The 24,624-nt window shown below is 40.5% G+C and overlaps 1 protein-coding gene across 2 annotated transcripts in view; it reads right to left on the bottom strand.

The window, feature by feature from the left end:
- The window catches only part of mib1 (MIB E3 ubiquitin protein ligase 1), a 144,582-nt gene extending 122,283 nt beyond the window's left edge, over positions 1-22,299 (bottom strand). For both annotated transcript variants that reach the window (XM_060822813.1, XM_060822814.1), the window contains exons 1-3: positions 21,950-22,299; positions 12,729-12,900; positions 7,558-7,687 (exon numbers count right to left, since the gene is read on the bottom strand). In XM_060822813.1, the coding sequence (XP_060678796.1) occupies positions 7,558-7,687; positions 12,729-12,900; positions 21,950-22,178 (531 nt within the window). In that variant the 5' untranslated portion in view covers positions 22,179-22,299. The remainder of the gene's footprint in view (positions 1-7,557; positions 7,688-12,728; positions 12,901-21,949) is intronic.
- Positions 22,300-24,624: the final 2,325 nt, after the last annotated feature.

Here is a 24,624-nt window from a genome sequence, read left to right as displayed (position 1 = left end):
ATTGGGTTTATGGACATCCTCTTTCAATATGGTTAAATATCAAAGTCTCCCAGGCAAGGTGCCCCCTTACCACTTTGCTGTTTTTGGACAAAACGAAGAAAGTTAAGGAATATTGCCAAAACATCTTTGTTTCCACCTTTAGTGGGAATGCTGGGTTTTCAACCGGGTATGATAGATTCAGGATTTAAACATTGGGCAGCTACGGATGTGCCTTGCACAGGTGATTTACTTGAGGGAGATGTAATGATGTCTTTCGAACAGTTAGTAGAAGTACGAGTTATCTATCAGAGACCGCTTTCATTTTTTTTCAAGTTAGGGATCTTATTCAAAAAAAGTCACACTTTTGACTGATTGCTACAAATCCGACATAGAGAGAGGGGTGCTAAGTGCTAAGAGTACACTTTCTGTCAGTACTTTATATAATCAATTGAGGGGTGTCACCTTAGATGAGTTTGATCGATTCTGCAGGATGTGGGTGAGAGAGCTGGGTGTTGAAGTCTCCTCAGAGGAATGGAAGAATATTTGAGATAATGCAAAGAAGATATCAATTTGCATTACAGTTGAAGATTCTCCACAGGGTCCACTTGGCTCTGGACCGTTTGTCAAAATTTAAACCAGGGGTATCTTCAGCATGTCCCAAATGCAAGGTCTGCACTTGCACTCTTACCCATTGTCTCTGGTCTTGCGATAGGCTTCAAACATATTGGAGTGCTGTGGTGGGCGCGATGGAAAGGATTTTGGGTTTAAGGGTGGAGAAGGCTTGCCCACCGTATTTCCTGCAGACACGCATAAGAAAAAACATTCCAATATCCTCGCATGCTGTGCAAGAAAGAATGTCTTGAATATCCAAAAATTCTCCGGCTGTTGGGTTGGCGGAAGATTGTTATGGAGCATATTCCTTTGGATTTCCTCACAAATATGGTACACCACAAAACTGAGAATTTTTACAAGACATAGCCAAACTTTTTGGAATGCCTTGATTCAAATTTATCTGCCACACTAAAAACGGCTTTTATGAAGCCATAACGATTGTGTTTTATGAGTCCAATATCTAGGGAGGAGGAACTGTGAACGTATGAGTGTTTTGTTTGGCTGGGCTAAGTTATTACTATTTATTAGTTTGTTCTTGGTTATTTATTTAGTTAAATAGCCAGTTTGGGTTTTTTTATTCTAAACTTTTCTATTTATGTTTACACATTTGTACATGAGGGTGGCTTGGGGATTTTTTGGGGGGTATTTTTGCACTGTTTAGAATTGTACCGTTTTGTACTTTTTGTAATATTAAAAAATCTATTTTTTCAATAAATTTATATTTTTAAAAAGCAGATGCTTGAGGGAGAAAAACCACGAAGGTTGGGTGGGTCATCACTAGTCATCAGCTGTCAGATCACTTCAATAAGAGGAATGTCTCAACAGAAAAATTGCTGAAGGTTCACGAAGAAAGATGTTTCATCATGTCCCGATGGGAATATGTTGTGCACGCCAGTGTGTGGGGAACCTTTGAATGGCTGCCTAACTGCGCAGCTCAGAGAGAGGACTGTTTTTTTTAATAAATCTGTAGTCTAGAACAAACATTAACTTGCACCTTGAGATTTTTCTACCGATGGATTTTTTGAATACAACTTGTTTTCTTAAAAGAAAGGGAGCCTGTGAGAGTTGTAAGGGTCAAATAGATCAGCTACAGAGTTTACAGAGCTGGAGATATGTAGTCTATTTAAAAGTGCATTTTAACCCAGAGTGCTTCTGGATAGGGAAAGAGAAAGACTGAAATTAATGTTTGCTCGAGACTACAGATTTATAAAATCCAATGCTCCCTCTAAACTGCACAGTCAAGCAGCCACTCAAAGGTTTCTCATTCACTGCTCGTGTACAACATAGTGACATCTGCTTTCAGAAGTTGCTCCACACACAGCAAACAATAAAATTAGAGGGCAAAATGAATAAAACCTTTATAAATCTCATGAATGTCTTTTCATGCCTAATTCAATATACTGACAATGGTATATATAACAATTCTGAGGTTTTGTAAATCTTCATTCAAAAATGTGGATACCCGTATACCATAAGAATTGAGAAAAGCCAGTCTTTTTGTTCATGGAAATATACATTCATTAAATTTGCACGAAGTTAATAATTTCAACCCTGAGGCACAATAAGATAAATTTGCTGTTTGTGACACACTTCAGACATGCACATCAGACAAATTTGCACAACTGAAGCATATAGTTATTAATGTAATGTCCTTTCTGCTGTTGCCAGAAGTAAAGATGTATAATACTTATGCTCAAATGCTTTATGGCAAGAAGATTGCTGATGGTTGAGAGTGATGGTGAAGGATATGCAAGAGCTTAACATGTTCATATAAAATTAGCTCACAAGGGTCTGAGTTTATTGAAAGGAATCTTAATTGTCAAAACCACAATAAGGTTTCTACTTCATTTTGGCTTCAATTCCGCATTCCTGCCTACGACAATCAGATCAGCCATTACCTTATAAAGCAGTTCAACAGACTAGAGGAGCCAAATGGCTTACTATGCTCCTAAGGAAAGTGCCAGGCATCACATTCCAGATGTAATTTGATTGGTCAAACGACCCTTCTTGAAGCAAAACACACTTTATTCACATGTTTAGTTAAAAGACAACAAAAGGAAGAAAGAAATTGGAATAACTTAATTCTATTGGAAAACTTATCAGAATAACAAGATTATTTAACCATTAAACAGTAACTGTTCCAATATAGTAACACTATGACCACATGCTTGGCAAAAGGAAATTCAGTAAATGAGCTTGTCTCACATACAATTTAAGCATCAGGAAGAGAACTCCTGCTTTTAGCCATAAAAGACAAAGGAAAGACAGCTTCCAAATCAAGCATCAAAACCCTAGCAGCAACTACTGCTGGAAATAGTAAAACTAAAAATCCTGGTTCTGTGGGAGTTTGAGCTGGCCCATTCAGGCTGCTTCTTATGTTCCAACTTTAAAAAAATAGCCAAGGCCTCACAAGTTGTTTATTTTATTGGCTCTGAACAGATTGCTTAATATCACTCAACCTTGCATTGTTAGAAAAAAGACAGAATGCACATGTTAAAACCACAGTATCATCACATTACATTCATGTGCAATGATAGCACAATAGTCTAAAACAAATTAACTGTGACGATTATCCTCATACTTTCTCAAGAATATAAATCACTCTGCTCCTCCAACAGTGCAAAATCCACTTCCATCTTCTGGCTATAATTAATAACAACAAAATAAAGTTTAAGCAGAAGAATTCAGGAGAAAACAATTTTTTGAAGTTGGACCTAAATTCTAGAGATCAGATTTTACAGTCTGACTATAGAAGGGGCAAAATCCTGACAGTAATCTAAAGAGGCAAGTGGTAAATTGCTAGAGAACTGTGGAGAAAATCCAGGCACAATGCTTTATAAGACAGGAACTTTTCCCTCAAGAAATTAATGCACTCAGGCTTAAAACAATACTATAATCAGAAGCACAGAATAATTAAGCATGCAGAATGAGAACAGTTAGCCAATCAAAGCAGTGTTAATGACCCTACTCTTTCAAAAAGATCGTACCTGGAATTGTGCCCTCAGAGCTGTAAGCTGCAGAGCTATGGTCCATATGTAGCAAGATGGGATTAGAAAGGGCATCTAGCTGCCTTTGGGTTAGCATGGACAAGGTGGGCCAACCTGCCCCCTTCTGTGCTGTAACATGTTTACAGTTTCTATGGTCACAAAAGTGTATCAGTTTAATCGCATCTTCCAGCACTTCATCCATAGTTCTCTCAGTTAAAGCAGCATATCCATTTTTAAAAAAATAATTTCTGGGGATTTTCATTTCTCATAAACAAAGGCACATTGAAAATGCAGCAGGACGGTTCAGTGGTTAGTACTACTGCCTCACAGCACCAAAGACCCGGGCACGATTCTAGCCTCAGGCAATTGTCAGTGTGGAGTTTGCACATTGTCTCCGTATCTGCATGGGTTTCCTCAGGATGCTCTGGTTTCTTCCCACAATCCAAAGATGTGCAGGTTAGGTGAATTGGCCATAGTGCTTAGGGATGTGTAGATTAATTGCATTAGTCAGGGGTAAATGTAGAGTAATAGCAGAATGGGTCTGGGTGGGATACTCTTCAGATGGTTGGTTTGGACAGTGTTGGGCCAAACAGCCTGTTTCCACAGAATCTAGGAATCCAGAACTTCACCACCTCGACTGAAAAAAACCCTTTACTTTCATCTCATACACCTATACTTCAGTTACTGACCCCCTCTAATAACAAATTGTTTTTTTCTATTCACTTCATCTAAACCTGTAGTGTGGTCTACAGACCAACGATGATACTCCTAGCTCCTCTAGATAGGCTGCAGGAGGATGATGTGGTCAATCACATTAAAGTCTGCAGACAGATTGAGCAATACAAGGAGAGAACATTTACCTTTGTCATAGGCAAAGGACTGATTTATAATTTTGATTAATTCCCTGAATCTAAAGCCAAAACAGTCCCTCCATTTATTATACTTAGCACCTACTGGCCATAAATGTTCTGAATACATGAAGAATTCTGTGAGCTCATTACCTTTTATGAACAGTTGTTAGATTAGTTAAAAAGCCTCAATTATTGCCCTCCTTTTTCTGTGCCTCAGCAATTATCCATCATATTTTCTTTGTCTTTCTCAAACTGTTCAGAGGTCCTAAAAGATACATCAGTATCCAACAACAGGATTATCCCCGGTTCCTCAGTTCAATATTTAAGGCTTCATTTGGTGCTGCTTCCAGCTGACCACTCCCCTTACAACTGGGAATTGTTCATGCAACCGAGGTTGTAAGAATCTCACACCCGTCTTTGTAAAATTGAATTCTACCTATCCCACCTGGAACCCAGTAAGCAGTAATATTGAGATGTCTTTCTTTTTCTTTCAGTCAATTTGCTGTGATTGCTTGATAACATTCCTCTGTGCCCTCAGCTTACCTGCCTTTCTCACTATACTCCTTGTCTTGCAAGGCATACCACAAATTACTGAATAGGACTCCAAATAGTACAACTGTACAGTTAGGTTCTACCTTTGCTGAAATGAGTTTTAAAGTCCCTCAAATCTAAAGATCTTCCCGCAGCATCATGCCACTCAGGTCACACACACTGTCCTCCTGTGTTGTATTCATTTGCACATGACACTAAGTGTAATTCAGAGATACTGCCTTTGAGATGCTAATTTTCAATTTCTTTCCTAGCTCCTTGAAATCTGCAGGGAAGGCCTTACCCCACTTTCAAGCCATGTCATTAGTACCACAAGAACTACGACCTTGTGTTTTCTCTGCCCTTAATCCAAGAAAATTCAGCATACGTTCCGTGACAGCCCTGACATCAGGGAGTGAACGCACCATGCTCAAGTCACGTTCATTTCCATCACTACTCAATCCCATAACATAGCTGTTTTGTTGACCTTCCTCTCCCCACTTTATACTATGCTGCTGACTTGGCTCTGATTGCATTTTCCTGAGGAGCTATTATTTGATCAATTTTACCATATCAAATCATTTTCTTAAGAACTGAAAACCAGCTGGAAGGGGAAATGCACTTGGGGACCCCTACCTATGCTGCCTGATCTGCTGTGCTTTTCCAGCACCACTCTTATCATGAAACTTGCAACCCTTATAACTCTGAGTTATCACATAAAACATTGTTCAGAAAAGGATCGCTGATCCGATTCAGAGGAAGAAAGAGCTCCCTTATGAGAAAAGGCTGAGCTCATCATCATTTGAAGTTTAAAAAGAATGCTGTTGAGAGAGCTAGATGGGGAGAGGTTGTTCCCCCTCCTGGGACACTCTAGACTTAGAGGACATAGTTTTAGAGTAAGGGACTGCCCAATTATGACAGTGTTGAGGAGGAACTTTTCACTGTGCATCACAAATCTATGACTTATGAAGAGACTCAAAAGTTGTCAGGAAGACATGGAAAATGTACGTGAAACCAAGATTAACCATGATCTTACTGAAAAGTAGAGCAGATAAGGAATCTTATATCCTACACCTCTCCCTATTTCTGATGGTCTTACAATGCTAAAACACTCTCTCTGCTCTCTCCTTCCTCCACCTCACCAGCCCAGACTGTGCAATCAACCAGCATGTACCCGACACATGGTGCATCTGTTCAGGACGGTGGCTTTCCACCATCTTCTTGAGCAATTAGAAATGGGCAATAAACATCAGCTTCACCAGCAAACACTCATCTCACTAACAAAGAAGAAAAGAGAACCGTCAAAATTCACTTGAGGCAACAAACAGAAAAACTATTTGGACAAAGAGGAAGTTAAATAGATGAGTCATGAAATACTTGCAATGGCTGCACATGGCAAGCCTGCAGGTAATGAAAGCAGTGAGGCCAGAAAAATTGACACCAGGAGATCTTTACAATGACACACCTGGATTCAACCCAAACATCTCACAACAAATTATTTCTTTACCTGTAAATTGATCAGCTATTACACTTTCAGCCTAATCACAAGTACTCCAGATCCACGTATTCTGCTCTGAGGAGAAAACCACAAATAGATGCAACACAAACAGAAGCTCAGCACAAGCAAGTGCCATGGTTGGTCAAAGTTTAAAGGATTCCAAAACACCTGAGGCCAAAACATTTAGAGGTCAAGTCAAGCCAGAAACCCCCCCCAGTCTGAGATGGTACATGCAGCAAAAGAATAGCAGATGGGTACTACTTATATTACACAAATGTAAAAGAGTGAAAATCATTTAAAGTAAAAGGCAATAGCCAATTCAACAGATAAAGCTCAAGCAAATACACCAAATTAACTGTCAGGCACTTGAAGATTCATCCTCTGAGAAAACAACTTTCAGCCTAACTTTGCTTTACTCTTAAGTAACTGAAAATAACTTGAAAGGGCTCTTGTGGTGCATTGGTAGTGTCCCTATTCCTAACCCGAGACACCTGGGTTCAGGTCCCAATTGCTCCAGAGGTGCATAACAACATTTCTGAACAGGATGATAAAAAAGGTAATATTTTAGCCCCAGAAATGTGACATCTGAGGTGAGATTCTGTGAACTACTACTATTCACAGGCACATGACAGGTATATTCTGGATAAGTTTTAAGACAATTATATTTTGAAATGTAAAGAAAATTTTCAGTTTGATTTCTCAAGAGTAACATCACAACCCCTATCGGTCACTACCTCGAACCTCGCTGAAATCAAACAATAAAAAGGTACAAAGCAAATCATAACCTGACTTATATATCTTAGTTTCTTTTTTCAAGAACTGTTCAAGGAGAATGCATCCCAAAATATTCAGTCAATTCATATTCGTGCAATGCTTGCTGTACCACCATAAATCTTAACTGCTCTCATCAGTTACATTACAACTGATTTCCACATGTGAAAAATATGTCAGAGCACCAAGCAAACTGATATATCCACAATCATCCTGCTCCAACTCGAGTACTAACTCCAAGAAAAATGACACCGCTTTCAAATAAGCACATAATTCTTGCAACACTGATCTAATCCAAACTGTTGAGCAGTCACCCAATCCAAACACTCACCTTGCCCCTACGTCCGTTGCCCCCATCCTGGTCCTCCCACTGCCAGTCCACTCCACGTACCACTCGTGCACCTGCAAAAATCCCTCTTGCAGTTATCTTCTTTGACTTGCGTCGAGATTCCAGCAAAACTCTAATCAAAAGGAAAATGAAGATTAAATGCTTAAGAAATTTACATATTAAGAAAATGTAAACAGATCTCCATACAACCCATCCCTTCTTACTCCACTCGCCTTACTAACCCATCCCATTATTTATCAAGGTCTTCTCTTTAGGTTTCCAGAGATCACAAACATAATTAAAATGCTGTTCAATGAGGTCAAATCCAAATTAATGTCATATCTGGCTCTTAATTTTAGCTTTCTTTGGCATCTTAAGCTATGCCTTTTTCAAACAAGTCAGAAAAAGGCCCCTTTACTACCGCCTGTGTATGTCCAAACCAATTTTATATTTAACTTGCCATCTCACCATGGATTCTATACAACTCAATCTTCTGGACGAGCCTACCATATCAAATGCTTTGCAAAGTCTATGTAAACAACATCCACTCTCCTATCCTCATCAATCAGTTTGTCACTTCCTCAAAACATTTAATCAAGTATGAGACAAGACTTCCCCCGCAATTGCCATGCAGAAAATCCCCAATAGCAAGTTTGCAGATGACGTAAAAGTTTGTGGAGTTATGGTCCGTGAGGCAGATTATCAAAGGATGCAGCAGGATATACATCTACTGTAAAGTTGGGCAGAAAAACTGCAGATGCAGCTTAATTTAGACAAACGTGAGGTTATGCATTTTAGGAAGTCAAATGCAAGAAGAAAGTATTCTGTAAGTGGCAGGACCTGTGGAGTATTGATATACAAATGGATCTAGGGGCTCAACTCCTTATCTCCCTAAAAGTGGCAAGACAAGTAGATAAGGTGAAGGAGTATGACACTCTTGGTTTCATTAGTCGGGGCAAGTCATGCTGCAGCTGTATAAGGCTTTAGTTAGGGCACATTTTGAGTCGTGTGCGGTTCTGGTTGCCACAATGCAGGAAGAGCGTGGAGAATTTGATTAAGGTGCAAAAGAGGTTTATCAAGCTGTTGCCTGGATTGGAGTGTATTTGCTTTAAAGGAGAGTTTGAACAAACTTGGATTGCTTTCCCTTGAGCATCAGAGGCTGCAGGTGACCTGACAGTAGTATGTAAAATTATGAGGGGCATGGATAGGGTGGATAGTTGGGACATTTTCCGAGATTGGAAATGTCAAATACTAGGTGGCATAGGTTTAAGTTGACAGATTTAAAGGAGTCAGAGTTATACAGCATGAATCAGACCCTTTGGTCCAACTCATCCATGCCGATCAAGTTTTCCAAACTATTTAGTTCCATCTGCCTGTGTCTGGCCCATATCCCTGTAAGCCTTACCTCTGCTTACATCTTGGAGAAAGTGAGGTCTGCAGATGCTGGAGCTGAGAGTAAGATTCAGACTCCTGATGGAGGGCGTATGCCCAAAACATCGATTCTCCTGCTCCTCGGATGCTGCCTGACCTGCTATGCACTACACTACGCATACATCTGGCCAATGTCATTTCCACGGGGTAACTATACTTGCATCTAGCACTTCCTCTGGCAATTCATTCCACATACAAACCACAGAGAGAGTAAAAGCTGCCTGAGGTCCCTTTTAAATCTTTCTCTTCTCATCTTAAAGTTATGCCCTCTAGTTTTGAACTCGTGTACCCTAGGGAAAAAGTCTTCACTATTCACCTTATGGTCCCTCGTGATTTTATAAAATTCTATAACGTTACCCCCTCAACCTCACGAACATTCTGTACATCTGCAGTATGACATTCCAACTCTTACACTCAATGCTCTGACCAATGAAGGCAGCATGTCAAACGCTTTCTTCATCACCCTGTCTACCTGTGACACCACTTTCAAGGAACTATATACCTGAACCTCTAGGCCTCTCTACACAAAAACACTCCCTAGGGCCCTGCCACTAACTAAGTCCTGTCCTGGTTTGTCTTACCAAAATGCAACATCTCACATTTATCTATAGTAAACTGCATCTGCCATTCCTTGGCTCACTGGCGCAGGTGATCAAGATCCTCTTGTACTCTCAGATAACCTTCTTCATGGTCCATCACACCACCAATCTTGGTGTCATCCACATGCTTTCTATATTCTCATCCAAATCGTTTATATAAATGTCAAACAACAGTGCACCTCTGTGGAACATCGCGAGTCACAGACCTCCGGTGCAAAAACTAACATTCCACCACCAGCCTCCTACCATCAAGCCAATTTTGTATCCAATTGGCAAGCTCTCCCTTGAGACTATGTGAACCAACTTTACTAACCAGTCTCCTGTGCACAATCTTGTCAAACACCTACTGCTCTGCCCTCATTTATCTCCCAGCACAGGTCCTCAGAAACCTCAATCAAGTCTGAGACACACAAATTCCCAAAGAGATGTACATGGAAAGCTTTTTCACGTGGAGGTGGGCAGCCGCTTGGAATGTGCTGCCAGGGGAGGAGGGAGAAGCAAAGACTATAGCAATGTTTAGAGGCATTTACACAGACACATGAACCGGAAGGAAATGGAGGGATGTGGACCAGGTGCAGGCAGATGGAATTAGTTTAGAATGGCTTCAGGGCCTGTTTCTCTACTGTCTGTTCTATATTATAACTAGGATATTTTTTCCGTGAATACAGAAACTTCCTTCCTTTTTGACACTACTTTGCAATTTGCTATTTCACAGCTTCCTAAAAGTCATTGATTGAAAGAGAAGAAAGATCAAATGCTGCAGTCATGTTCGAGTCCTCTGGTATCTCCAACAGCCAAATATTTCAAGGAATGACATTTACATTTGGACTGACACTTTATTACTTGTTTCTTACCCTGCCCAGAAGCTCTGCTTTTGCAGGTAGGAGTTCCAACCCAGGTGTCTCCATTAATGAGGAGTGCACTTTATGTGCAATTTTTCTATCACAGTATAGATTCATCATTGGAAGCCTTTCTATTTTCAGAGCAGTAGCTGCTGTATTCCAGGGTTTAAAGGTAGCAGAAGCATTTTCACAAACTACAGACAGAAGTTGAGTGAGTCAGTAATCAGTTGGGTTATATGGCAGGTGGGTTCAGGGAGCAGAAGGATGGGTCAGACTGCATAACTATACACTACAGGAAGGGATGTGCATATGCACGTGTCAGTAGCGAGTCAGGAAGGTTAGTTTTATCGTTGCCAGAAGTTACAACAGGTTTTAATCTCTAACATTTCCAGCATAGGTGAGTATAAACCCTCTGAAGTCAGGTGAGAGGGTGTTTCAGAGGATTTCAGATGCTGGGTAATTGCCCATTGGAAGTTTAAACTTTCCAGTGGTTGAGGTGCAACTTGAAGGAAATTAGAGTTGAGGCCTTTACAAACCACGTACATCAACTAGTTGGTTTAGAAAGGCATCACATCATTTAAAAAAAAGTCATCCAGCAAAAATTAACATGATGTCAAAACAGATGTGTTGCATAAAAACTAGGAAATACTGACATCATGACAGACACATCTCAAAGACCTCGCGCAAATATGAGCTAAGACAAAATAACTGAATACCAAGGTCACCGTGCTTTCCTTGATTTGGCCAGTCATCAGCAGCAAAACAACTCAGAGCTGATCAGAGTTGGATCATGGGAAGCTACAGATTGAAAATTTGACCTAGCTCGGGCATTAAGATTGAATTGTGTATTTTGTCAATGTGTCATTCAAATAATAGCAAGGTAACAAATGGGTGAAATCAGATTCCAAAGGCTTTGCTGGGTATCAAAGAAGTGGGAATTGTCCAACCACAGGAATTGTATTATATATTGCATTCACTGACAAAACAATATATAGATCGTAACTACATTTACCCGGGGTGCAATGATAATGCTTTTTATTTTTACTGCTCAGGCATAAGCATACATTAAATCTTACGCATGCAGATTAAAACAGATCTTTTTGGTGACAGTTGTTCTATAAGTTCATATCAATTTGTAATATGAAAATGTGCTTAAAAGGTGAATTAACTCTGATCCCCTGAATTCATAGAAAATGACGTGCTCAAGTGGACCATATTTCTTCAACAAGTGATGGACTGGATGCATTAATCCTGGACTCTTGTACACAGAACAGGTTGACAGGCCAATTTTAAGTCTTAGCCAGGGACAATAACAATTCATTTAAAAAGCAGGTACCCATTTCATTACAAAGAACTTCTATATGGATACTAGGTAAGTTAATTTAACTCAGTATATCACACATTTTTAGCAATAATGTCAACTAAAATGAAACTTCAGTTGGATTACCAATATATTTTAGAGTGAATGCCACAATAGGATAGCAACATACCAAGATCGACAATGACAATTTATGCAAGTAATTTCTGAAAAAGGACAAATTTTTTTTTAAAAATGAATTACTGCTGACATTTCAGATCATCACCTGGGTGAAAAGTAGTTGCATTAATAACTCTGACCAACAGTACAACAGCTTTCACATTAAGCATCATCACATCAGATGCAGTTGCTGGGTCAAAATCCTGGAATTCCCTCCCAAATGGTGTTGCAGGTTTACCCATTGCAAATGGACTTCAGTTCAAGAATGTAGCTTACTATCACTTTCTCAACAGTAATTAGGGATAGGCAATAAATGGCATCTCCATACCTCAATGAATCAGATACCTAAGTAGACATTATCTGTATGCAAACATAATTAATGAGTATTGACAACTTATGCAACAAGAAATGGAAGATCACATCAGAGTTGACCTCAAACCTGTCTCATCCAACATGTGCATACTGCAAATATAGTGGATAAATGTTAACAAGGTGTACAAATATTTGGTCAATATTCCTCTCCTTTAACCAAAGGTCACTAAAGCTGAATATAAGGGCCAAATCACCAACTTCAACACCAACTAAGATCTGCCAACTTAACACGTCAGCAATCAAACCTTGGACACTGGTGTACAATAGTTACCCACTAAATAAACTCATCAAGTAATAAGCAGACTATTTCACCCATTTCAGTACAAAAATAATGCCATGATCTAACCATCAAAGCATGTTTACAGAATGCTGAACTTGCATGGCAAGAAAATTATCAGTGTAAACAGTAAAGGTTCCTACAGTAAAGGACCCATAATCCTTCTGTAAACTTACCTCTCACTACCAGGAATGGTGATCCTATAGAACCTGTGCCTCAGATGGTGCTTATCGCCATGGTAGCAAACTGTACAAAGGTCATAATTAGTACACTCTGCACACTTCCAACGAATGCCAATAATTGGTTGCTGACGACACGTATCACACATTGTCCCATCATGTTTGATCCCTTTCGTTTAAAAAAAATAAAAGGAGGTTAGCAAAATTTCAGTGTAAATTAAGAAAATTTGTCTCGTCCTATGTCCACGTTTCCAGAAACACTTTATTGGACCTGATGGTTCTCCTCATGAATAGGAAGACAGTAAAATAAACAGTCCATGAGCCCTTCAAGCCACTCAATAAGGTCTGAAAGGATCTCAAATGTTTTGCAACCCTTAGCATCCTCAACTAAAAAGAATCTAGGAATTGGTTTCAATTCAATTAGAATTGTGCTCATCATCCTTCCACCATCAATACGCAAGGAACACAAGACAATGCTCATAACTTAACCCTTCTTGTCACAACTGCATTCTGCACAACACAGACTTGTATATCTTTTATGAGGTGCAGTACCCAGAATGCAATACAATACTCCAGATAAGATCTGAGACTAGTACCATTGTAGCATAATATCTATCCCTTTTTTATTCTGATCCTCATGAAATGAGCACAAACAGTCCAAAAGCATTTTAAACTTTGTTTTGGAATCTGTCCAATAGCTTTTAGTGTCTTTTATACATGAACATCTCAATCTCAAGGACCCTCAATTCACATGTGCTCATTATTTAGAAGTACTGGTCAGGATGTGTCCAAAGTGACTGATCACACATTTTGCTTGCACTGAATTGCATCTGCCAGTCCACTTAATCTATCAACCACACCATGGAATGTTCCAATACTTGGTACATTATTGACTGTACCACACAACTAACTAAACACATTTAGTCATCAAATATAAGAAAAAACATTGGTCCCAAAATATACCACTAGGGGGATGATTAGTCGTATCCTATAATTTGAGTACATACCCATTATTGCGACTCGATCAGCTGAACCCCCAACCCCGAACCAAAAGGTTGCCCCAGATCAACATACTCTACTGTTTGTTAACAGGGTCACAACAGTAGTGTTAACCGTGTAAACAGTTCTGAAGAACACTTCAAAATAGTAACTATTTCTCTCCATAGATTCAGCCAGACCTGCTGAGTTCCTCCAGCATTCTCCTTGTTTGTTTCAGATCTCCAGCATCCAGACAAATGTACTTTTATCATTTACCAGCTGAGCTCCTCAAAAAAAGTAGTCATGGTCTGTTCAGTAACAGTGCCCCAAATAAAAACATCTTAGCAACTTTCCCACAATTTTTTCCTCATCAAACAGACCCATAAATTTATTAGTTTATCTCTTATGCTTCTTAAATAGTGGTGTCTGTACTGAAAACATTTACCAAGTCCAGGAATGGAATGGAAAGGAAATTAAGCAGAAAGAACTCATGGGAATATCAGTTCCCAGGATTTCTATTTCTATTACTATCCAATCCCTCCAACTAGTAAAAGTAGAATTTAAATCTTAAGCCATATATTACAGCACTTGCTTATGTGAAGCTACATTTCACAAAGATTGCACAAACAAAAAAAAGAGAAATATAAGAAAGCACAGATTTAGGCCCAATCATGTTTGATGTTATACCATTTGAGACATTGGTTAGTTATGCAGAATCCGACGAAAAGTGTGGTGGTGAACTGGGTTTGTTTCCACTGCAGAAACTCAACCCAGTTCTTTCAGATGTTATTTACAAAGAACTGTCCAGATTTTTGTAAAACACACTTGAATAATGAAAAATTAAGCAATTCATTTAAGTTAAATTCTAATTGCAAAGCAAACAAATTGATTAATACAATAGGTAAGTTGGAGATGAGAAGAAACTTTGGGAGGATGGAGGAATAAACAATTTTGCACTTCCAACTATCACCTGATGAAGGAGAGTCGCTCTGAAAGCTAGTGTGCTTCCAATTAAACCTGTTGGACTATAACCTGGTGTTGTGTGATTTTTAACCTTAAATAAATTTAGCTTTCGTAATAAGAGATTACTAAAATTGGATGCGTTTCTGGAGTCACAAGTGCATTTCTTGTTAACTCCTCCTAAAAGCAAGTTTGATATCTCTCATGTCAAGTCAAGAATCAGTATTAACGTTTTTTTTCCCCTGTGTGGAGGATTGATATTAACATAAAGCCTGCTCAATCTAGGTAGGAAGCCAATGAAAACATCATCCAAGGACAGAGTTTCAACCAAGGCACAATATTGCAGTTTGAAAATCCTAACTCAGACTAAGTTTCCCATAATATGCAAAACTTTATAAGTAGGTTTTCCAGGAAGCAGTTCTTTGCATTGATACCATCCATAATATCATGGCAATGAAGTGCTTTACAAAAGCTTTTGATGAATTGGAAGTCAGTAACGATAAAAGATCAGGAAAACATATCTTCAGGTAGAGTAATGGAAGAGTAAAGTTAGATGCAAATTCTGGACTTCACACTCAATTATTCAGATGGAAGGGTGAAGAAATTTCACCTGTCTTACAAACTTAATCTGCAGATATTGACTTTGTTGAAGAAAGTAATTACAAAACTAAACTTGGAATGAGAAGGCTTGAAACGCTACATGGCTGAATATTTTTTTTCAAGTTCTATGAGAATGGAATCAACTGAAATTCCTACACTAAACGAAAGTTCTTCAGTTTAACAATATGACTACACTGTCTTTATTTCTTCAGATCATGAACTAGACTTGGCGTTAATACATTCCCTTCCAAAATAAAAAAGATCCAGATGTCCTAAGGGGAAAAAAAAGACATTGCCACACCACAACTACTGCTGCAAATGTATTAACTTCAGTTATAATCAAATTTCCATGTCACATCTGCCACAGCTGAAACTCAGGGCCACTAGCAATTTCTGAAGCACAAGGCAAATCAAGACACATAATACCAAAGAAATAACCACACCTCAGCTGAACAAGAAAGTCTACAGTCTTAGGAACCAAAACTTCTAAAATTAATGCAAACACTAATTATTTGTAGTCACACTTTTATTTTGAGATTGTTCACACTAGATATCCAATTTAATGGAGTAGGGCAAAATTGGAGAATACTGTATGACAGCAACTACTGAAGTCAACATTACAAAGCAGTTTAATCTAACTATTAAAACTGCACATTCATGAAAAATGAAATGAATTGTTGGCCCAGATATTCCAACGATGTTAGACTTGAGTTGCACGTCAGGACCATTTGTAAATCTTGATTCAGTTAACTACATGGGAGTTGCCCAGGAAACTCAAAATTTTGATGAGCAATACCCCGAGTCTGGAACCCTCCAAAATAGCTCAAAGTCAGCAAGGTGCAATTCATTTCAGTTGATTACTCAGGAAAACTGAAGATTAAATGCCTGCTCTAACTTTTCCATTTTGGTTACTGAATATTTTGGGGGGGGGGGAACTCCTATCAGGTAGAGCAGTGGTCTCACAGCTAGCCCTGCTGTACAGAGGGAAGGGACCACCAAAGCATCGGCCACCAGTAATTGGAGAGGCGATAGTCAGGGGCACATATAGGCACTTCTGTGGCAGCAAGAAAGACTCCAGAATGGCATGTTGCCTCCTGGGTAGATGGTCATGGATGTCTCTAAGCTGGTAGAGGGCATCCTAAAGCGGGAGGGTAAACAGAAGGAAGGCATTATCCACTTTAGGACAAATGATAGAGGTAGGAAGAGTAACAAGGTCCTGCAATAACAATTCAGGGAGTTAGGCAGTAAACAAAAAAGTAGGGCCTCTAGGCTAGCAATCTCAGAATTTGCTTTCTGTGCCATCTGCTACTGACTTAAGGAACAGAGGCATTGTGTAATTGAACATGTGGCTAAACAGCTGGTGTAGGGGGAAGGACCTCCGGTAATAGGATGCCTTCCAGGGAAGGTGGGACCTGTAGCAGAATGCGGCTTGCAGCTAAACTGGAGGAGCACCAATATCCTGGCAGGGAGGTTTGACACCACAATTCAAGAGGGTTTAAACTAGTGTGGCGGGGGGGGATGGAAACTGGAGGTCACTAAGTATAAAGACTGGGGAAGAGCTTGAGACTGAAACAAATGTAGTTAAGAGGAAGAGCGGTCAGGCAGAGAATGTTGAGCTCAGCAGAACTGGAAGCTTGGACGATATTTGCTTCAATGCAAAAGGTATAACTGGTCAGCCTGGTTTAATGCTTGCAATTATGTTGCTGTTGCTCTCACACAGACATGGTTGAAAGAGGGACAGTATTGTCAGCTTAATGTTCAAGGATATCAATGTTTTAGATGAGACAGAGAAGGAAGCAAAAGAGGTGCAGGAATTGCATTACACGCAAGGGAGCGTATCACAACTGTGATGAGGGAGGATACCCTGGAGGGATCTTGCAGCAAGGCATTACGGGTAGAGCTCAAGATAGTGCAATCATTACACTGGGATCGGACAACACGCCTCCCAGCGGGAGATAGAAGACAATACGGGGAACCTTGATTATCCAAATGTGATGGGCGATTCAGTTAATCGATTAAATGCCTTTCCTCTGGGGCTCCTAATTCAGTAGACCGCAGCAGCACACAGCGTGTAAGGCCCCACTCCCAACACTGCCCCCCTCCACCCCAACTCCATCCAACACCAACTCCCACCCCAACCCCTCCAACACCACCCCCTCAGCTCCCCAACCATGTCCAACACTGCTCCCACCTCCTACCCCTCCAACATTGCTCCCCCCACTCCCAACCCCATCCAACACCTCCACCCCCCAACCCAGTACACCCCCGTCCCCTCTCCAGGGCAGCTGGACTGGACACCAACAAGACTACTGCCCCTGGTGTTTGTGGGGTAAGTCACACACAGCCACACACAACTTTTTGACAGTTTCCACCTTCGCCATGTACAAAACAATGTTGGAGAGATTATCAGGGGAAGGGGGGTTTAGGGTACACCCCTCTGTCGAACTTCAGGGAAAGTGTGGGCGGGAGTCCAGTCATTTGGAGACAGTGCCTGTTTAATCACTGTAGACAAAAGACGCAATCACTGTTGGAAACACATCTTTGATGTAACGGTTCCATCGGGACCTAGAGAGCTCCTTCGGATAATCTGATTTTCGGATAATTGGTATTCAGATAATCGAGGTTCCCCTGGTATATATAATTAGATTCTGGAAAGATGTGAAAATAACAGGATTGTTCTGGTGCGCGATTTTAACTCTTTCCCCCCTCCCCCCCACCATGGACTGGAACTCCCTTTGTGTCAAGGGTTTGGACGGGGAGCAATTTGTTGTGTGTCCAGAAGGGCTTTTTTGAAACTGTATGTGGATAGTCCAACGACAGAAAGGGCCAGACTGGAGCTGCTATTTGGAAATGAAATCAGTCAGGTGATCAAAGTTTCAGTGCGGGAGCAATTTGGGAATAGTGGCCATAATTCCGCATGTTTTGATTATTTATGGATAAGGACAAGGATAGACTTTGTGAGTGAAGGTGTTCAATTGGGAGATGGCACATCACTTTTGAATTAAAAGCTACGTGGAAAAAATATTCCCTGGTGCACTCGCCATGGAAACAATTCACCAAGTTTGACTTGGCAACAAATCAGCACCCTTTTTTCAGGCAGCGTAAGTTGTTGCTCGTTTTGAAATTTGGCATTCTTGCATTTGTCCTGATGAGTTCAAGACTAAACCATTTAACAATGTGAGTTCATTATAACTTTAAGGTAATTTAGTTCCTGAAATTTTTTGGACTCAAATACACCTCTCCCAAATTGTCCAACGTACCACTCAATTGCAAATTTAACAAAACAATTAGCCATTCAACTATCAAGTCTTTTCTGGTTGTCCTAGTATAACTAACCATCATAAATATGGAAACAGTTAGGGAAATAAGACTAAATTATCACTGATTTCAGAGCTTCTCATGACCAATTGATAGGACACGTCAGAGAGTAATCCTGCATCTGTTTTCAGTTTTCCTGGCCTTCAGGCACAGCATTATTGCTGGCATGAGCTATTCCCCAAAGTAGGTATGAAGCAGCATCCACCATTCTGCTTTACAAGATGCAAACTGCATCTCCAGCACCATTTAATCTTTAGAACAGGCATTGTAAATTTGCTAAAGCCACTTTATATTGCAGAATTGAAGCTGTGGTTCTCAGTGATCTGTGGTGTCTCAATTTAAACTCGTCATAAACACATAAAAATCCACATCATATAAACCATGGCCAATATCAAGCCGTCTGCAACATCAGAGATCGCTTTCAACAATAACGCAAAACATACTGTAGCCAGACTAGATTTTCAAAAAGACATTTCAGAAATGTACGTTCTTAATTTGAAGAATCGCAAGTAAGTTTTGAGAAGATTTGTAGCTCAGATTGAGGTTCTAGATATAGGTTTGCTTGCTGAGCTGGAAGGTTCATTTTCAGATGTTTCGTCACCATACTAGGTAACATCTTCAGTGAGCCTTCGGACGAAGCACTGCTGGTGTTCCCTGCTATCTATTTATATGTTTGGGTTGCGTTGGATTGGTGATGTTATTTCCTGTTCCTTTTCTCAGGGGGTGGTAGACGGGGTCTAACTTGATGTGTTTGTTGGAATACCATGCTTCTAGTAATTCTATGCATGTCTCTGTTTGGTTTGTCCTAGAATGAATGTGTTGTCCCAGTCAGTGGTGTCCTTCCTAATCTGTACGTAAGGATACTAGTGAGACTGTGACTAGTTGATGTTCATGTATCCTGGGGGCTAGCTTTCTGCCAATTTGTCACAGTTCTTCCACGGTATTTTGTAAATGATAGTTACAAAATATCATGCAAAACTGTAACAAACCCTTTATTCTGAGAAGATCAGTGACGGGAAATGCCTAATTTTCCACTCTTCCCAAGGTGTTCTGGTGTTGTGCCACCTTGTTGTTCTTGAGATTATAGTTTTTCCATAATGTCAGGTAATAAATTCAAAGATTTATTGTCCTCTGACAATGTCTTGCCTTAGAAAGCGTGCTTCTAATATACAGCTTGGAGCAAATGGTGTTGCTATGTCATAGAGTTTCTCACTTGCTAACTGGAAAGGGTCATGAGGGAAAAGAAACTTTTTTACAGAAACCTCGGCCAGTTAATGATATGCATCCTACAAATGTTATATATTGCAATCTTTGTGTACAAGTGGTGGAAGAGATGGTTCGAATCCCGGGACCGGATTGTGCAATAATGATAAACGTTCTACTGAGATTCAAGTGATGCAGCTTTACATGCAACTGGCAAGAACACTTTCATCTTTTGACTGCAAGATAGAGGAGAGGCTTTCAGAGTTCAGCAGGTGAGCCACTCAGCACAGAACACCTAGTATTTCCTCTGCTTGTGCTACCAATGTTGACGTGATTGAGCCATTTGACTTTCCAAATGTCTATAGTGTGCACACTTTGTTAAGGGAAGGCGAAATATAATCAATTCCCAGTATGGATGTCACTGTTCAAAGCATACTCGGCTCAACTAAATGCTTCTTGCCTGTTTATAATGCAGTTTGTTTTCAGCAACAATTAGAATACTGGAAAGCCAAATGCAGAAAGCTGTAAATGTATCTCAGACATATGCAACTTCTGAAGTGACTTTGACAGCTCCTAGTTTTAACAGAAATCTATTCAAGCTAACTAAGGTAAAAGTACATTACTAAACTGTCAGACTTCCACTGGCGTAAAGGTTTAAGTATCATTGCAGTTATTAGAAGTAGCAGTGCAGACAGCAGTTTAAGTTCAAGATGACTTCTATTGTCTCAGCAATATATTCATGAATCAGAATAGCAGCTGTTCCCAGACAGTCAAATCTCGGAAACAGTCTTGCTTAGGTTTATTTATCAAATTAACTAAACACTCAAAAATTAATCTCAAGTTTTGTTTAAAAGCTAAATTAAATTTTACTTAGGAAACTAGGAACAAGGTTTGTGATTTTCTTTGCATATTATCTTAACAATACATAGTAATTTAATGCACATTATTCCTGTGCTATATATTCAAAGTAAAATATAATTGATAGAAAAAAGATGAATAAATTTCAAACAAAAAGTGTGCTCATAAGTACTGATTATTAAAAACAATTTAAAAAATAAAATGTTGTTTCCAATCTTCAATTCAAACAGAGACCACAATTTATTGTAGAAATGGTTTCATTTCCAATGGGTTCAAGTGATTACAAGTTATTTGCAGAGAGTTCTTATTGTATCAGATTCTAGTAATAACATACAAGTAGTATGGATATTTAATGTGTTGCACTGACCTTTAGGTAAACAACAATGATCACTAAATACATTCTCTAGATAACGACTTTCTTAGACAGTTATTACATCTGATCCAGAATAACCAAGCATTGCTGTAAATCACAAGACGAATATAGATGAGAACCGTAGCATGGCCCAGAAAAATTGAACGTCTGCTTAAATTACGTGCAAGATATTCAACTCATGCATGCACTACATTCCAAGATCAATAAACCGTAACAACTGTAAGTGAAAGCATCTTCCTTGAGTACGTTTCTATCAGTAAATGATAACGTTCAATCACACCTTGTTTTCCATATTGAAACTGTTGTTTACATCAAGTGATGCAACTAATCACGCCTGTAAACACATCAGCACAACACACGTGAATGAACCTATGCTACACACACAACACAAAAATGAACAATTTGTCGGTAACGATATGATGAAAACGATTAACGGAGGAAGTGGATGAGGTTGAAGCAGCACAAAGCTGCAGCGGGAATAGGAAACCGTTGCGTGTGACTGAATTAATCGCCAAAAACTCGCGTATAATTTGGGACAAATCAATTCCATGAGCCAGGTCACATTTTAATAAGGCGCTGGTCTCCCTTCACACGATGATGCCCCTCCAGTGCCCATCACTCAGCCCCTCCAGTGCCCATCACTCAGCCCCTCCAACAATGATCCAATTGCCCAGGCGTCAATTGCATCGCTGTTAACAGGGAGGCGTTTTCCCGAATGAGCGGATTTATTCCCAAGCGGCGGTATCGCTCTTGGATGGTGATTGCCTTCCCGGGATTGAGGGGGCCTGCACCCAGCTTTACCCCCTCCCTCCCCAGCCCAGCGCCTCAGACAGGCCTCAAGGAACACAATGGGAGGCGGCCAGCCTTCTGTTTGGTCTGGTCTGGGCCCAGGCCCCGGCTCTGGCCTGGGCCTCGCCCTCCGCTTTACCTGTCGGCGCGCTGTCCAGGATGCGCAGGTCGTAGGCCCCGGAGCAGCGGTAGTTGGCGGCTGTGCCGTTGTCCCAGACGACCACCACCTCCTCGGGGCTCTCGAAGCTCCGCACGGTGCCCACATGCCCCTCGCCGCCGTCCTGTTTGCCCCACTTCCAGTCGGGGCCCCGCACCACTCGCGCCCCGACCCCCTCCATCATCACCCGGTTATTCCTCGAGCCGCTCATGGCGGGCGCCTGGAGGGGGCAGAAATCCGCCGGTACCGGGGAGATTTGATCAAACCGGAGTTTTTTTTCCCTCTCTCTCGGTGTGTTGTTCACGATCCGGGAACTACTGGAGGTGGGGGGAGGGAGGAGAGCGGAACGACGCATGTGCATTAGGGGCCCCTCAACTGGAGGGGGTGGGATGTCGCCGCCATCTTTGATGCGGGCAAGCCCCTCGCCGCCATCTTTGATGCGGGCAGTCCCCCTCCGCCATCTTTGATGTGGTCAGAAGTCACAAGAAGCCAGTTTAAAGTCCTGAAAGCAACAGGTGGTAGAGAATCACAGTGGGCCAGGCAGCATTCACAGAGACAGCAACCCAATGTTTCGGGTCCAGGTGACTGTAGAACCTAAATGATACAACACCCGATTATATTCCAAAAGGGACAAAGTGAGGACTGTCGATGCTGGAGATCAGAGTCCCAACAGGTTTATTTGGATTTACAAGCTTACAGAGCACTGCCCCTTCATCAGGTAGCTGGTCTGAAGGGGCAGCGCTCCAAAAGCTTGTACTTCCAAATAAACCTGTTGGACTATAACCTGGTGTTGTGTGGTTTTTAACTTTGCCCACCTCAGTTGAACACTGACACCTCCAGGTCACAGAATCAAAATGTTAGCTTGCTCTTTCTCCATAATTGCTGCCTCACCCACTGTGATTTCAATTCTTTGCTGTTTTCAGTACAGATTCCAGCGTCTGCAGTAATTTGTTCCAACAGGTTTATTTGAAATCACAAGCTTTTGGACAACTGCTCCTTTCATCAGGTGAAGGGGGTACGGTGCAAAACCTTGTGATTTCAAATAAACCTTTGGACCATATTCTGGTGTTGTGTGACTTGTGACTTTGTCCACCCCAGTCCAACACTGGCACTCCACATCTTTCATGTGGACAAAGGCAGCAGCACCTGCTCCTCCACCCCCACTCAGCTCTTTTATGTTACCCTACCATTTGTCGACTTGAAGTTTCTTTTTCTTCAAGCCAAGAAGGCAATGTTTACAGTGGTTAAATTCCCTATGCTATATGTTCCTTGAGGCCCTATTACAATAATTGTACGGCTTTCAAAGTCACATCCACACTGTCAAGAATGTCAACAATCTGTTTGCTAAGGATGGTCTTCATTCTTGATCAAGAGCTTCTTCACAACCTTAGGTGGAATCCCATTGACGTTCCATCCACCCTTGACCACAACTTCTCTGCTTTTCAACCTTATTCCTCTGGAAATGACCTGCAGTGAATTTTCTCTTTGTTTCTAGTCTCCTCTCTTGGCCTGGCCTTATTAACTCTGCCTTCCTAATGCAGGGTTTGTCTTATGCAGAGAGATTGAGCAGTTGCGACCCATACTGTTTGGAGTTTAGAAGAATGTGAGGAGCTCTAATGAAGTATTTAAGGTGCTAAAGGGGATCAATAAAGTTGCTGTGGAAAGGATGTTTCCATGTGTGGGGCAATCTAGAATGAGAGGTCATAGTTTTGGGATAAGGGACAGCAGTTGCAAAACAGCGATGAGGAGAAATTGCTTCTGTCAAAGAATTGTGAATCTGTGCAATTCACTGCTCCAGAGTGTGATGGACGCTGGGACATTGAATAAACTTAAGAAGGAGACAGAGAGATTTTTAATTAACAACAGGTTGAATGGTTATGGAAAGTGGATTTGGTGCCAAGGTGAGATCAACCATGATCATATCAAATGGTGGAGCAGCTCGTTAGGCTAAATAACTTTCTCTTGCTCTTAGTTTTATATGAATGTTACCTTGATGTCAAAGAATTCACTCTTAACTCTGCTACGCCTCACTGGGGTAGCACAATGGAAATTAACTCCTGTTATTCCCAGAATCATCACAAAAGTTAACAATTTTATCAAAGTATTCAAAATTTCACAATTTGCCTATCTTTTAGACCCAAGTTGACATTTGGACTGTGGCTAGATACTTGCTGATTTGTATCCGCCTGGTCATCATGCTTTCTGAACTTCGCAATGACTACGTTTCATAGCAAGAGATAAATAACCATCAAAAAATAACTACTGGTTAAAACTCTAACCCCGCCCCCTTATAAATTTTCCCTACAGACACAGAAAAAAATAGTAAATTGGGTAGAGAGAAAAATCTGGGAAAGCAGTTTTTGGTGAGGTAAAGTGAAAAATCTATCTAAATTCTTAATTACATGTTAATTATGTATTGTGAGCTATTAAAGCACGGTGGCTAGGCAGATACAAATCAGCTAGTATATAATTCAACATTGGAGTTGAATGGTTGACTGCCTTTTCTGCACTTTCCGAAGTTTATCAAGAAATATTGCTTGAAGGCAGAGTATTTGAGATACTGATCAATTATGATCAAAATTCACTATCTGAGTTCCTTGATAGTAAGCTATCTATGTTGCATTCTATGTACTTTTATTGGAGCTGCATTTTCAAAG

The sequence above is a fragment of the Hemiscyllium ocellatum genome, chromosome 4, assembly GCF_020745735.1.
Source record: "Hemiscyllium ocellatum isolate sHemOce1 chromosome 4, sHemOce1.pat.X.cur, whole genome shotgun sequence".
In the NCBI taxonomy this organism is placed as follows: Eukaryota; Metazoa; Chordata; class Chondrichthyes; order Orectolobiformes; family Hemiscylliidae; genus Hemiscyllium; species Hemiscyllium ocellatum.
This window is presented reverse-complemented; position numbering and strand designations above follow the sequence as displayed.